The 15000-nt window shown below is 44.1% G+C and overlaps 1 protein-coding gene across 1 annotated transcript in view; it reads left to right on the forward strand.

Annotated features, from left to right (window-relative positions):
- The first annotated feature begins 527 nt into the window (after positions 1–527).
- The window catches only part of DRGX (dorsal root ganglia homeobox), a 15599-nt gene continuing 1126 nt past the window's right edge, over positions 528–15000 (forward strand). Inside the window, exons 1-5 of the mRNA XM_017839870.1 lie at positions 528–561; positions 3084–3181; positions 3437–3538; positions 6179–6351; positions 6656–6768. Of these exons, the coding sequence (XP_017695359.1) occupies positions 528–561; positions 3084–3181; positions 3437–3538; positions 6179–6351; positions 6656–6768 (520 nt within the window). The remainder of the gene's footprint in view (positions 562–3083; positions 3182–3436; positions 3539–6178; positions 6352–6655; positions 6769–15000) is intronic.

Consider the following 15000-nt stretch of genomic DNA (forward strand, 5'->3'; position numbering starts at 1 on the left):
GATAGATAGATAGATAGATAGATAGATAGATAGATAGATAGATAGATAGATAGATAGATAGATAGATAGATAGATAGATAGATAGATAGTGAGAGAGATCACTATTGCTGGATAGATAGAAGAACAAGAGAGAGAGAATCTGCTATTCGGGAGAGAAAACAAACAAAGTTTTACTGATTGTGATTACTGTGTGTCTACCACGGAGTCTTCTATCTTTGGCTTTTTCAGTTCGTTGCAGAGGGTTAGGCATTACTTTCTCTGCTTCCTCTGGGATGGGCTTTAGGGTTGTCAGTGAGTTTCTCCAGGTGTTTTCTTCTGGCTATTCACCTATTCTGTTCTTTCCTTCTCTGTCTGCAGGTCTGCAGGAGACACCTCGGCGGTGCGTGGCGGTGCCCAACTGGGGAGCTGGTGCCGGTCCGTCGGTGCGAGGGGAGGGCGGGAGCCCCGCGCCCCACGGGCTGGCCCCGGCCCCGGCCGCCGGCGGGCTCGCAGCTGCGGGCAGCGGGCGCCCACCCAGCCGCAGGGCCATGTTCTACTTCCACTGCCCCCCGCAGCTAGAGGGTGAGTGTTGTCGCACAGAGACGTGTAAGTACCAGAGCTGAACTTGGAGGGGTGTAGGGGAGGGTGTGTGTGCAGGGGACGGAGGGAGAAACTGTGGTCTGACTTGCTCCACGACGGTCGGGTACAGATACGTGCTGGGATAAGATGTAGATTTATAAAGACCCCTAAATATTATCCTTTTCCTTAAGAAAACAGAATCTTATTCCCCTCCCCGTTCCCAGCTTTCCCTTCTTGTCACAGGATGGAAAGAATCATTTTTTTTTTTTTTAATTTGATGCCTGCTGGAAAGGCCTTGGTTTTACACCCCCACCCCTGTCATTTTGCCACCTGCCTCCCCTCTGTGGATAGTGATCCCGCAGTTGAGCCTCAGGCTACGGCAGAGATGCTTTTCTCCCCTCCCAGCACAGATGTTGGTGTCATGGCTGTAATCGGGACACTTTCAGGACGTGGTCACGCCTCCTCCCTCCAGCCAAAGGGACCGCATAAATCTTTAATGCTATTTTACAAACATTCTGCGGGAGGATGGGGGAAAACGAGGCACGACTGAAGAAAAAAAAGGAAATAAATATTTGGGAGGATGTTTTTCTTTGTGTTATTGGTCAGAGGCTTTTGTCTATTTATTATTATTATTATTATTATTATTTGTTTTCTTTAAAAAAAAATGGCAGCCGTCGGGATTTCCTCTTGTCCCAGGGCCCTCTGCACCCACTCCCTCCGGCCAGTGTTCGTAGTGCGCGGAGCATCCTCGGAGCCGCGGCCGCGCAGCCCCGGGAGGGCTGTCCCGCCGTGCCCGAGCGCGCCCGCGGCTGCACGGCGGAGAAAGCGACCCGGCCCCGGAAAATACCCCTGCCTGCCCACCCCGTTCCTTGCACGGGCATCGCAGGGAGAGTAAGGGGATTTCCCTGCGGCAGCCCTACCAGGAAGAGACGGTCCAGCTCTCCCCAAAGTTTTCTCCGGGCGGGACAAGGGAGGTGGACCGGGCAGGATAGTGCGAGGATCTCTCCCGCTCCTGTCACCAAGTGCTGGGGCGGCTTTGTTCGTTAGTTTTTGGCAACAGCTTTGGAAGCGTGCTCTTGTTTTTGTTTGTTTGTTTGCTTGCTTGTTTGCTTGTTTGTTTGATGTGTGTTTGTTTCTCCGGTGGCAGCGTGGGGCCGACGCCAGAGACAGGGAGCTGCCCCCGCAGTCTGCAGCCTCTCCCGGCGGCGTTCGGGACCGGCCCTTCATTCTCTCGCCTTGGGCAGCATCGGGGAGGGGGGGAAGGGGCGGACTCTCCTGCTAAAGGGTAAAAAGAATAAATATATAAATAAATAAAAATACACCACTGTCCAAAACCCCCCACCCACCGATCACCAAACCAGAGGTGGCAACAGAAAAGCTCTCTTCGGCCAGCGTTTGGACAGTCAGGGAGGCCCAGTACCACAGGGAAGAGACCGGACTCTAGGGGTCACCAGGCTAGCAGAGTCGTCCGTCTGTGTGAGGAGGGGGCTGGAGGTCGTGTTTGACTTCCAAACTATGCTGCAAGATGAGCGGTGACCTCCAGTCCCCGTGCCCGCGGTGGGGCCGGGCCGGGCCAGAGCACCCCATGGGCAGGTCTGTGAGTGGGGTCACAGGGACATTCAGCAACTCTTCTGAGGGTCTGGGTACTTTTCTTTTCTGTAAGGGTTTTTTTGTTTTGTTTTTTGTTTGTGAGTTTGGAGGTGGTGGATTTTTGTTTGTTTGCTGTTTCTGAGTTTGGTTTAAGTTTTGGGTGGTATTTTGGTCTGGTTTGTTTTGTTTGGTTGGTTGTTTTTCTTTATCTTGTTTTGTCAACGGACAGAAAGGGAGTAACACACCTCATCCCGGGCACGGAGGATGTGTGACTGGGGGAGCCGCGAAGGCCAGGGTCCATTCCACTTGCATCCCAGCGGCCCATTTGCCCGTCTGCCGACCTCTGCCCAGGGACAAAACCCCAGTGCCCCAGTCGGCCCCTCGAACCCCCCCGTCGGGGAAGGGCAGGGGCGGCCTCCTCCAGCCCCGCTGCAGAGTCCCGGCGGCTCAGCTGTGGCTGAGCTACCCCCGGTGCTCAGCTGTACGGAGCTCCGTGCCCATGTTCTCCTCCAGGAATGAGGGCGAGCAGACGGGGCGGCTCGGCCGCTGCTCGCAGGATGTGCGTGGGGAACCACAGAGACCCCGGTGCTGCTCCGTCCAGGCAGGGGCTTTCCCGGGCTCTCCTGGCAGATGGGCAGGGCCTTTACGAGCTGCCGTCCCCACGCCAATGTCAAAGCTTTATCTTGTCGTCCTTTTAAAACACAAATGGCCCGAAAAAATACTCTTTACTGGGGCGGGGTGAGCTTCTGTCGGAAGAACCCCCCGGTGCCCGCAGGAGCCCCCCGCCCAGCTCCCGCAGTGCTCCCGGGGCCGACCGGGATGCTTGGGGCTCCGGCCTCGCGGAGATGGAGCCGCATTCCCCACCCAGCCGATGTGGTCCCGGTCCTTTGCCCCCACGGGGCACAGCGGCCCCTAACTCGGCTCTCGGCCTGCAGGCGCGGCGCCCTTCGGAGGCCACTCCGCTGGCGACTTCGACGACGGGTTCCTGCGCAGGAAGCAGCGCCGCAACCGCACCACCTTCACCTTGCAGCAGGTAGGAGCCTGCTTCTCTCTGCCCCTGCACTGCGCACCCATTGCCCCATGCTTGCCCCATATTTGCTCCCTGCCTCCTCCATACTGCTCCCTTCCTGCTTCCCACCTGCTTCCCGCACGCCCCATGCCGTGCCAGCCCGGTGCCCCGCCTGCCCCACTGCCTCGGGCGGTCCCGCTTTCCTCAGCCATGCCTGGCAGACACCCCCTGGGGCGGCCGGACAGATTTCTCATGGATCTCTGCTCTCCCCTCCACCAGCTCGAGGCCCTGGAAGCCGTTTTTGCTCAAACCCACTACCCCGATGTGTTCACTCGGGAAGAGCTGGCTATGAAAATCAACCTCACAGAGGCCAGGGTGCAGGTAAACATCCTGGGGAATTATTTAATTCGGGTATTCAAACTGGCAAACTTTTTTTTTTTTAAATTTTTTTTTTTATTTGACATCATGACTGCAGAGTGCACATTTGGCCAAAGAACGCAAATGAAGACGATCTGTCATTTTCATGATGCACTTTAATAACATCAACATAATGTGGAATATTAGATTAGGTTGATTAATCGGTCATTCATAATTAACTAGTGATAATGTTCTACACTAATTTGTCCGCGTCTCCAAGGTACTAAATTACATCAATGCACATCCATTTCCTTGCTTTTGGAGGGGGGGCGTGGTGCGGAGAAAAGAGCTGAGACGTGATTCTCCAAAGCAACTATGACCACTGTGGAGCAGTGGGGTTAGTCAACTGCAGGGAGCCCAGCTGCCAGGAAGAAATCTTATGCACCTCTTCAACTTTTCTCCCTTTGCCTTCTTTCTAAACACTTGATTTAGACAGCTAAAGAGCCTGCAGAGCAATTTCCACACCTTTAATATGATCCAGTAAATACCATTGGCCATGATTACTCTTTCCACCACCACTCTTTTCCACCCCTTCTTTCCTTCCTTCTCCTCACCTTTTCCCTCTTTTTTCCCCCTTTTATCCATGCGTTTGTTTTTCCATCTCCAGGGATTAACTTTGTGCATCTACAAGCTCTGCCAAGAGCAGCAGTCCTGCAGTTGTCAGACATGGATCCCTATAACTCTGCAGGCATTCACTGCAAAGTTGCAAACCATTTTTTGAACACAGTTATGCATTAATTTTTTTTTGTGGGACTTTTCTGCATGCTGTTCTATTTTTTTTTATTTATTTATTTAGGCGCTCGGGGTTAAGACTATGCAAAGATCTAATTGTAGGAAATATAATAGCTTGCCTTTTGTTCCCTAGGGTCATGTTAGTATCTCTTAAAACCCAATGGCTGAAGAGAGATAATGGAATTCACCACAGTAAATTGGGGATTGTAAACAAATTATTTCTCCTATAATCAGATTATGTGATCCTGATTATTAAATCTCAACATGAATCATTGGTCATATGCGGGCAAATTAAACTGATTATTATTTGAAAATGAAAATCTCCTTTTGCCACTGCGTTGTAGGTACTGGCTTAAAAAAAATAATAAAAAATGCCATTTTGGCTATTGGTGCCTAAAGACTGAACTGCAAATTGAGATAAATGGGACAATTATTGAGCATTCAGAAGTGGAAGATCATAACTTCTTCCTGAAAGGTGCAAGGGTGAGATAGGGGTGGTGACAATTAGATTGCTGAGGACTGGTGTTTAGCCTTGTTGTTGGCTATTATGCAAACAGACAATAGATGCAAGCATTTGTTTAGCCTGCTTTCATACAGGGACACGGGGAAACACAGAGGATGGGAGATATGTTTACATTTATACCCCTTGCTCATTCAAATATGATTAATGTGCTATAAAGCAGAGTCTTAATCGAAGATGATGTTGTCAAACAATAACTAAATAGGGAAATAAACGACTTCATCATGCTCTTTCCTCAGAAGCAGGCGAACTGTCAGTGCAAAGTCATTAAAATATGATAATGAAAAATAGCTCAATTAAATGTTGTTATAGCTGTGACCTTCATTCAATTAAGACACAAGAAAGTGTCTGCATTTTGCTTTGCATTTAACTGCTCTAAATTTAGAATATAGATAAAATCATTATTCAATGTTTGCTGATACATGCAATTAAAAGGCAGCTAACCAAAATGGAGTTGGAAGCAGAGAATAATAATACCAATCTCGCCTATACTTGAATTCGTGTATTAAAATGTGGGTTTCCTGATCTCAAGAGCAGCTTGGCATTTTCCAGCTCAGATACGATCCTTTCAGAGAATCAGCTCCAAGGTTAATGGAAAAAAAGAAGGTTTTGGACTAAAAATCAGGTGATAAAATCAAGAACATGAATGTTTGTTTCGCATATGGGGAAAAAAATAAGGTTTAGAAACTGGTGTTCTGAGTGTGTTCTCAGTGTGGCCTGAGGTGGGGGGCAGTTGTACCACCACAGTATTAAACTGTAGAATGATCTTCCAAAATTAGTATCTATCAACTTTTGAGTCCTTTGAATGCAGACTGGACCTGAGAAGAATAACAGCCAGTATCAGTTCTCTCCAGAAAATGGGCTGGATAACATGACCTAATACACAACTTTTCATTTCTCACCTCTCTGATTCTAGCAGCAGCTCTTTTAAAGACATATATGGTTTCATCAGAGTGCTTAGACATGTATTTAATACCATCCCTGTAAAATGGCTTTCAGTTGTGTTAAAACATAGAAATCAGTGAGAATTAAATGTGTGCATTAAGGCAAGCACATGATTAAATGTTTTGCTAACTGGCATGGTAACATCAAAACTATTTTTTTTAAGTTTTTGCTTGTAACATGCCTTTGAAATGCCTTTAGACATTTCTGGCTTGTTTTCCAGACCCAGAAACATTACAGATACAAATATAATCCTAAGACTCAACTAGAATAGCAATGGAGATACAAAATAAGAGGAAGTTTTAGCCAAGCTTTTAAATGACTGATTTCACTAGCGTAACAATTTACAATTTCCTTGCTTCACATTCGGCTAAACACAGTTTTCAGCCAGGATTGCTCTCCCACTCCAGGTGTGGTTCCAAAATCGAAGAGCTAAATGGAGAAAAACAGAGAGGGGTGCTTCTGACCAAGAGGGATCTAAGGAAACCATGGCTGAGGTGGCACCTCCTGCAAGGAATTTAAATTCCCCTTCTCCAGCAGATCAAACCAGGAATAAAAAAGAGGGTCTGGAGATCCAGCAGAGGTAAGAGTGTGCTATCAGCTGCCTGTCTGTGGGGCAAGCACGCCTCATATGTATGTATGTGCACACAGATTTGCATGCTGCCATGCTTTGACCTACATAGAATCATCTTTAGAAAAAGCTGTTTCTTGTGCAGCTCACTGTTCCCTGTGGGAATGCTGAGAAGCTGGTGGCTGTGGGAGGCTAATGTTATCCCGGCTTGGTTACATCTAGTTGGACACTGAGACCCTGACATGTTTGTGTGCATGCAGAAATGGAATCAGTTGGTTCTGGTTTTGCAAGGAAGTTGTTTTCTCTTCTCCATCAGCCTGAGTCGAGCAGTGGGTCCTACAGGACCTTTCTTCCCTTCCTGCCTGCCGGGGACTCTCCTCAACACAGCCACCTACGCACAAGCTTTATCACATGTCGCCTCTCTAAAAGGTAAATTACTTTGTTTAACTTCAGGGGTAAGCTTAAAGAGCATCTCTTTCAAGCTAAGTGGTATAGTCCCACGTGTCGGGAAGCCTTTGGGAAATGGTGGATCTCTCTTTCTGTTTAGATGGCAGTAATTGCACTGACCAATGCTGCACATACAGCATTGAGCCTCCTGTTGTATCTTGTAGCATCATTTGTGGCAAAACTCCTTTATTTTACTCAGTTACTTTTTGTGAGGTCAGGGTTTGTCTCAAGGAGTGAGGCAGGTAGGATTGCTCCTTTAGAGTTTTTGTTGCATATGCTTTTTTTTTTAAGAGTCAAATTTATTCTAATAAATTAGTTATACACGTCCTTTTGCATTATGTATTACCTGGCACCATTACCGATGCCTCATCCGCTCTGCATGCAGTTTCCTTTGCAGTGCATCTCTGCACAATCCAGACCTTTCTCTTCTTGGACAGTAGAACTTGAATAAAGTGTGTTCCTGGGGACAGGGGAGGATACAAAGTAATTCCTCATTACCTGGGACCCAGGCTTCAGGAAGGGTACATCCCATGTCTTTGTACTTTCAGTTTCCAAGAAGCAGCACTATGCATCTTTTAAAAATAAATCACCTGCTGATCCATTAGCTGTTCCTAGCCTAACAATTTCTAAGACTAAGGGTGTAAGCAGGATGAATTCAATTTATAGATTTATAGGATGTAAAGCCTCATAGCAGTGCCAAGCTCAAAGAGGCACATACATTTACTCTATGTCCCGATGTGCAATAATTTGCGAGGAAAGTTAAAGACCCTCCACTATGAACGAAAATGTCCTCTAATACTTCTCACTGTATTCTCTGGTGTACCTCATGCTCCTTGAGAGTATTTCCAGTTAAATCAGTATTGACAAGGTGTATTCCTGAAGCAAATATTTGGAACTGCTGAGTTTTGTGTTAAGTCCAGTGTCCTGCCCCCTGTACTTCCTTCCCCTTGTCTTTCAAAAAAACTGAAGCCAGACACAACAGTTACTGCTCTTTTGATAGGTGTGGGACCTGAGATTTTGAATCAAGAAAGGACACACGGGTGTGACCTGAACCCTAAAACTTAAAGGCTGATTATCACCTATAAGTGGGCAGCAGCTGTTGGAGTGCATGAGTCCTCTTGATCTCTGCCCTGTGAAGTGTTGGGGCTGGGAATTTTGGTTTCCTCGATTAGGTAGGAACAGCTTCCCTGGAGTAGATATACGTGAAATTCTTCAGGGAAAAAGATTGTTCATTGATAAATGTAGTCCCAGACGAGTTGAAATGTGTGGAAATAGAGTTGTTTTTAGTGAATAATTTCAGATGGAAGTAAGGGATTTTTTTTTCTTAAAATTTACATTTAAGTGTTTTCAAAATTAAATGCATCAGTTAGTTGTTTTCACTTGCTTCATGTCTAAATGTAGCAAAATTTTAAGAAAAAATAACCTAAAAAACAAAAGCCAATCAAAATAATAATAATAAAAAAGGAATAAAAAAAATGGCATGAAGGGTTGGTATTTTTTGTTTTGTTGTTTTATTTGTCGATTTTTGTTTGTTTGGTTGGTTGGTTTTAGTTTTATTTATTTGGAAGACTTCCTGATATTCTTTTCTGTGACATTACAGCTCAGCCACTAAATTGAGAAATTAATAATTTGGTCCTTTTTGCTTTGCTTTGCTTTACAACCTAGGGGCAGAAAAAGTTCTATTCCTGAATCTCTTGTAGATTTGATAGTCAGTTGCCCAGGCTAAGAGACACTGTCCTTGAAAAGCTGGTCCCAAAATACAGATTTTTTTTTTTCGTAATTTTTGTAGGAATGATTGTCAGATGCCTGGATACTGTGTTGGTGAATGTTGTCAGCTATACATGCAGTTCATTCCTGAAATGGCGTGTTTATATTTCCTGCCTGGCACTAGAAATCTCCAGATGCATGCAAGGAGACTGTGATAAAGTAGTATATTTTGATTTTAATAGATCCAGTTACAGACTCACACATCTGCATATCCACCTACCAGGAGCTTTATGGAGCTGCTTATACCTGTCAGCAAATTGTTATCCTTGCAAGGAACTTGTAGGCTGAGCTGCTTGTTTAGAGGGGAACTATTTTTCTTCTGCTGCTGGTTCTGCTGCTAGGTCTCAGTAATGTCAAATTTTGGCTTTGAGCTTAGGGAGCAAGAATTTATAGTTCTATGAGAGGACAAAGTTGACTTATACAAGCAGAGAATAATTGTAGCACCTTTCCTGTGGTATTGATATATGGAGTATTGTCTCCTCCTTCCTTGGCTCATCTCCACAGTTTTCTCTTTCCCCCTTTCTCCAAGCATAATTCGCTTGTGCTGGGGTAGGGCTGTGCACAGCAGACATTGAGCCTTCAGTCTTGTAAATTGGTGAACAGGACAACCTCTAGACCTTCTGAGTGGACCAAGGGTATCACAGGTCTGATCCGCATTTTGTTTTTCTTTGGTATGGAAACTGCAGATGAATGATGGTTCATCTAAACCAGTGTATTTGAGAGCACAACCAAGCTCACATGTCAGTCCGAAGGAGGAGATAATGGTTGTGGGAAGAAAATAAAGAACAGGGAGAGACACAGTGTTCACAAAACTCTAATATGATTATCTTCGACATATGCTCAATTCGGTTTGTTTGACTCTCCCTCCTCATTTCCTTTTGAGCTAGGAGCTGATTTGTGCACTTAGGCTTGCCAAAGGAGTACTAACCCTAAATTTATCTGGGCAATAGTCTATGTCCTTACATGTTGTCTTAATGAAGTGATCTAAGCCTCTCCCTTGAGAATCTAGTTGCATTTTGCTGCAGAAATGAATCTGAGGGCATAGGACTTTCTGTAACACAAAATCCCATCAAACTCAGCACAGGCATAGAGTTCTGAACTCCTTGTTTCTTTAGATTGCTTCAATAAGGGGGAATTCAGCAAGTAGTAAGGTATTCCAAAATTTTGCAAGTTTTATTGAAGAGTGAAGCGATCAGAAGTTCTTCCCAGTATCTGTTTTGTGCCAACTATGCTTTCTTTGTACTTTTGAAAGCAAAATAGTTGCTCCAGAATCAAAGCACCATGTCACTACCAAAGGATGCATGATCCCGCTTTCTTCTATGCCAGTGTCAAATTAAACGCAGCTCCTTTATGTGGATCGTGTAAATAGATATATATTCCTACCACTGGGAGAATAATCCCAATCAGTAAAGGGAATCATCTTCTTAAGTAAGACCATAAGACCTGCCTGCAAACAAATGGGCACTCTGAGCACATCAGATTCTACTGCAAAGTGTAGGTTGTTCTCTTATTCTTTTGAAGATACAAGATGTGCTTAGTTGGACTTGTGAGCCAACACTTCAGTGGTGTCAGTGAGTAATATTTGACTGATGCTTTAAAAGGAGACAATTAAAATCAATACAGTGAATAACAAGTGATGATGGTGATGTAACTAATTAATAATTATTTTATGCTCTCAGAGACCATTTTCATTCTGCCACCTGAGGGTTCTGTCTTTTGTAAAGAAACTAATACCTCTCCATCCTTTTCTGACTTTGCTTGGCTCCAGACCCAAATTTCCAAAGCTACATAAAGTGTCTGGGGAACAGGGTTCTTGGATCTAATTTATAGTATAAGGATGTAATAGTTGATGATGAAGTTGGTCTAGAAGAGAAAAAAATCTCAAGACAGCCTAGTGTGGGGCAAGAACTAAGCCTGTAACTCTCCCTTTGGAAAGACTGTGAAGTGCACTGTAGGCTTGCCTCATGCTTTCAGTGGCTCTGGACCCCACATATGCCACTTCTGGGTAAATGGGGGATATTGTTGGAGCATGAGACTAGGTCTGCTCTGATGAATGAGAAGAAAGCTATTTTCCCTAAGCACCTATGCCCCATGAATTTTGCTGTCTCTGCAATAGAGATTTCAACCCCCCACCCCCCCCCAAAGTGAGGATATTAGCACCACAGGATGTTCTGTGAAGAAAAGAAGCCACCTATACAATAGCAATTGAAACTGTTATTCAGAGCATAGACTGTTCCAGAGAAGATTACATTATCACTGGCCAGTTTTTCTCCATTTCTATCAAATATTCTGTATTCAGTAATATAACATACCTTTTCCTTTTCTTTGGGGGGTCTTCTCCCTCTCAGAAGTTTAGCACATTGGAGGCTGTACTTAATAGCAAGCATCTGTCTACTACTATATCACCTTTCTGTGTACTATTCTTTCAGGAAATACAATTCCTTGTTTGAAAAATTTGTATAAGATCATAATTTCTGGTGTATACAGTGTTTCCTACTTTAGGGTTTTGTAATTCACCACTGGCCATACTCAGGAAGAAGGTTGACATGCACAGATGAAATTTCTGATGTTCATTACTCTCTGGAATTGTCCTGATTTGACAACTATGCTACTGCATTGTGGTGACTTCAACAGTTTCATGATCTTCCAAGATGAAACACTTACTGTAAGCCATGCATCTGCAGTCCATTTAGTAGATTTAATTGCAGACCTCAAAGATGAAGGGAAAATACTTGTTTTATTTATGGGCTGTATAACAATAGAGTCATCAGGAGAAGCTAGTGTTCTGTGCAGAGAGACCTCAAAGTACCTTCTTAATGGATGACAGCATGAATGCAATTCATTAATGTAGAAGATGTTATTAATGGGTGTAAACAAGAATCTCCGCTTTTTAGCCGGATGTGTTCTACCGTTCTGGTGGCTGAGGCCAAGAGTGTGTCTGTTACGTTCCACTGAAATTTCCCCAGACCCCATGATGAGTGAAGTGTATGAGGAGAGAAATAATTACACTTGCCAGGGAATTACTTTCATAATTCACTCACAGCTCTGTGCAAGTTATAGCTTGGTTGGTTTTCACGGCACCTCCACACCACCGGTAGAGAAGCAGGGTCGCATTAGGCACATCAAAATGCATATTCCAGGGCACCATTGATTAGGCTCTTTTATGGTTTGTTGCTGCTGTGGTTGCTGTTCATATTAGGGAGGTTTAATTGCAGTATCCAGGAAAAAAAAAACAAAACACAACTAGAACTGCCCATCCATTACATTTCAATTTCTATCATGGAAAGATGAAGAGAATTTGCATAATTCCATTGGGCAATTCCCATTGCCAAGGCTGTGAAAGAAGTGTTCAAGGACCTAACTCATCCTTGAACTAGCGTTTACTGAATTGAAGCACCGCTGTTTCCCGTAAGACTGGGGAATGGGGATAAAATCTCTTGGGGTCCTTTATTTTCTCTGTGATTCTTGATTATGGACTTACTGACTTTTTTAATGTAATACAGCAAATATATTGAGTGGGTTCTGCTTGACATTTTCCATAGTTTATCTGCTACTCTCACTTTGGAGAATTTAAAACATTTCTGTAGTTTGCTGCAGATGTACATACCTTGAGAAAATTACTTTGATTCCTGTATCACAGGTCCCCAGCTCTAGCACTGTCCTACCTCACAGGTATATTTTGCTTATTCTTATCATACCTACTAGGAATATGCAAGTACTAGGCACCCTAAGAGCCATGGGTAGGAAATTGATGCTGTCTTGTTTCTTCCTGGACCAGTCCTGATTAGGTTAGTGGACTTCAGGCATGCAGGGGTTCCTATTGAAAGGGGAAAGGAATGTAGGGTTTGCCTTTTGGAAACACTCTATTAAAATCTTTAAAATATTTATGTATCAATATGGACCCTGCTCCCACCCCCCTCTTCTCAGCTGAAACTGAACTGTGGAACTGCAGAACTGCACAAAAGGTACCACAACCAAACTTGTAGATCAAATATCACTACAATTAAAATGTGATGTTGGCACAGACAAGACAAAACTAATTTAATTTTTCCTGTCAGTCTCTGTAGTAGATCAATTGAACTGCCAAGTAGATCAAATATTTCAGATTGTATTTATTACATTAAGTATTTATGTTCAGGCTGAGCATTTAAAGTATGATCTCATATAGGAACACAAGGAGGTTTAGATCAATTCAGCAGAATTTGCTGTAAGTTAATGGAAATCTAATTGTGTATTTTAATTTTGTGTACAGGAGGCAGTAAGTTCCTGAAAGAAAGCAAACATCACCCTGTCCGTATTGTAGCAACTTGATACAAATCCCATTAGACTAATACCAGATTGTCATAGATGTTAGTGGAAGCTGAATCAAGATCTAGGGCTTAACCCTCACCCATTTTGATGGGAGCTGGATGCCTGATGTCCTGAAGATTCGAAATAAGTAGGAGCAATTCACTCCTTCCCCACTGTGGACTCAAGGTTACTGTGACAAGATGTTAAAAACCTCTGCTGCCTGCTAGATAAGGACGCTTCTTTCTTGGTCAGCATCACATCCTGTACATTGTGGGCTGACTGACAGGCAGGTGGAGACCTTGGGCTCCTGAGTCTCCCGTAGTTTGTCTCGGCTTTTGTGCCAGCAAAGTCCGATAGATTTCACTGGACTTATCACCTGCAGATGCAGGCAATTGTAAGGTAGATTCAACCTTCTTTACAACATACATTAAAAGGAAACAGGGCTAAATCCTACCCTCCTCTATTCTAGCTGGACCCTGGAGCAAATGTTGCTTTTTGTTTTACTTCTTTTTTATGTGTGAGCTGTTCTTTGCAAGAGTTTTAGCCTCAGTGAAAATTAAAGGAATGGTTATGGGTGAACTATTGCTAGAAATAGTTTAGTTTCCACCACAGGTAACTGCACCCTCAGGTTGCAGAGCTGCTAGCTAATATCAGGTCTAATTATTAAACAAAGAGTTTAGATTGGTACTGAATATTGATAAATACTTTATCCCTCTAACAATGGAATGAAAATTATTCTTAGGGGATGGAGCTGATTCCCCCAGTTTTGGAAACAGGAAGACTCTTTACTGCTTCTCCCCACCTCCCACTAAGCAGACAGTGTCTGTGCCTAGTCCTGTATTAGGTACTGCCGGTAGCCCAGCCCTCCCCTCAGCCTGGGAACTGAACGGCTGTGTTTGAAAGTCTCACTCAGTTTGTGCTAGAAAGCAGCAGTGCAAAGGCAGCTGGTGCACAGGCAGGCCTTCATGCTCCCCCATCTTACGGTAGAACCTTAAGACAGTGAGGCTTAACAGATAGTAGTGAATAAACAGACTTCTGTGTGGCTTTCCACCTGCTGCAAACTGCAAGGACTCTGAAGGGCCTCTCCTCCCTCTTGTTAAAACAGTGGCTGCCCAGAACCCCTGAAGTGGCTGTGGTTCAACAGGGCAAAAAATTACTTTATGGGCATGGTTGGTGGTGGCAAAAATTGTAAGTTGTGTTACTGAGTGAATTTATTCTAAAACCTCCTTCTGACTTGCTTGAAACAGCCGCAGAATTCAAGACTGAGCCTCCTAGTGTTAAAAGCAAAAGAAATGGAGGATTTTAGTCAAGTGCTGAAACTTGTTTGTGCAATTTACTTGAATGCCTGGACCCACAGAAATGTTGGTCTGATCATATGCTTTATCAGAGAAGCATTACAAGAGAAAAGAGTTCTTTCAATTTATATTAATAACTTGTCCTTTGTAGATTCTGTTTTTTCAAATGCAAAGAGTAATTTTTCCTGAATGTTACTTGCAATTGCAAATCTCTGACAATTGCTGTGGAGAAGTCTTGTAGACATTCTAAAAACAAGCAACTGGCTGCCTTCATTCCTTAGCAGATGAGTGCTGACCCGTTGCTACCAAGAACAGAAGTGTAAAAAAAGACTACCTGCTCTCTGCAGGTTATTAGTTCCATCACTTAGTCATGAGCCATTTAACTCAAATATTAACTGCAGAAATTAAAGCAAGTCCTTGGCTTGGAAAGATCAGGGGAAAATAGTGCAGCGTGTCAGGATCTGTGCGGCCTGGCTGTTTCTTGTTGGGACGTAGCATATCAGCAAAAAACAGACTTTTGCCAGGGGTGTACAAGAGGATGTAGGGTTTGTGTGGCCTCTGAGACCCACGGAAAAATGATGTTGCCCAACTTTTGTAACCAGAGAGCAAATTAAAGTAGCTCAGCCATCCCACCCTGCCTCTCCTTCCTACTCCTCTGACATATTCTTCTTCATTCAATAGATGCATATAAGCTAGGTAACAAGATGGCTTTTTGAATGGACTGCATTTCCTGCCCAATGGTCAACCTACACTTCCAGGTATGCTTGTTTGGGAACTGTTCCAACCCCCAGCACTATCAAAAATAATCCAGAGGAAGAGTCTGAAATGTTGCAGCTCAGGAAGGTAGCTGGTGAAGTGAGGA

The sequence above is a fragment of the Lepidothrix coronata genome, unplaced genomic scaffold, assembly GCF_001604755.1.
Source record: "Lepidothrix coronata isolate B3197 unplaced genomic scaffold, Lepidothrix_coronata-1.0 Scaffold8, whole genome shotgun sequence".
NCBI classification, from domain to species: domain Eukaryota; kingdom Metazoa; phylum Chordata; class Aves; order Passeriformes; family Pipridae; genus Lepidothrix; species Lepidothrix coronata.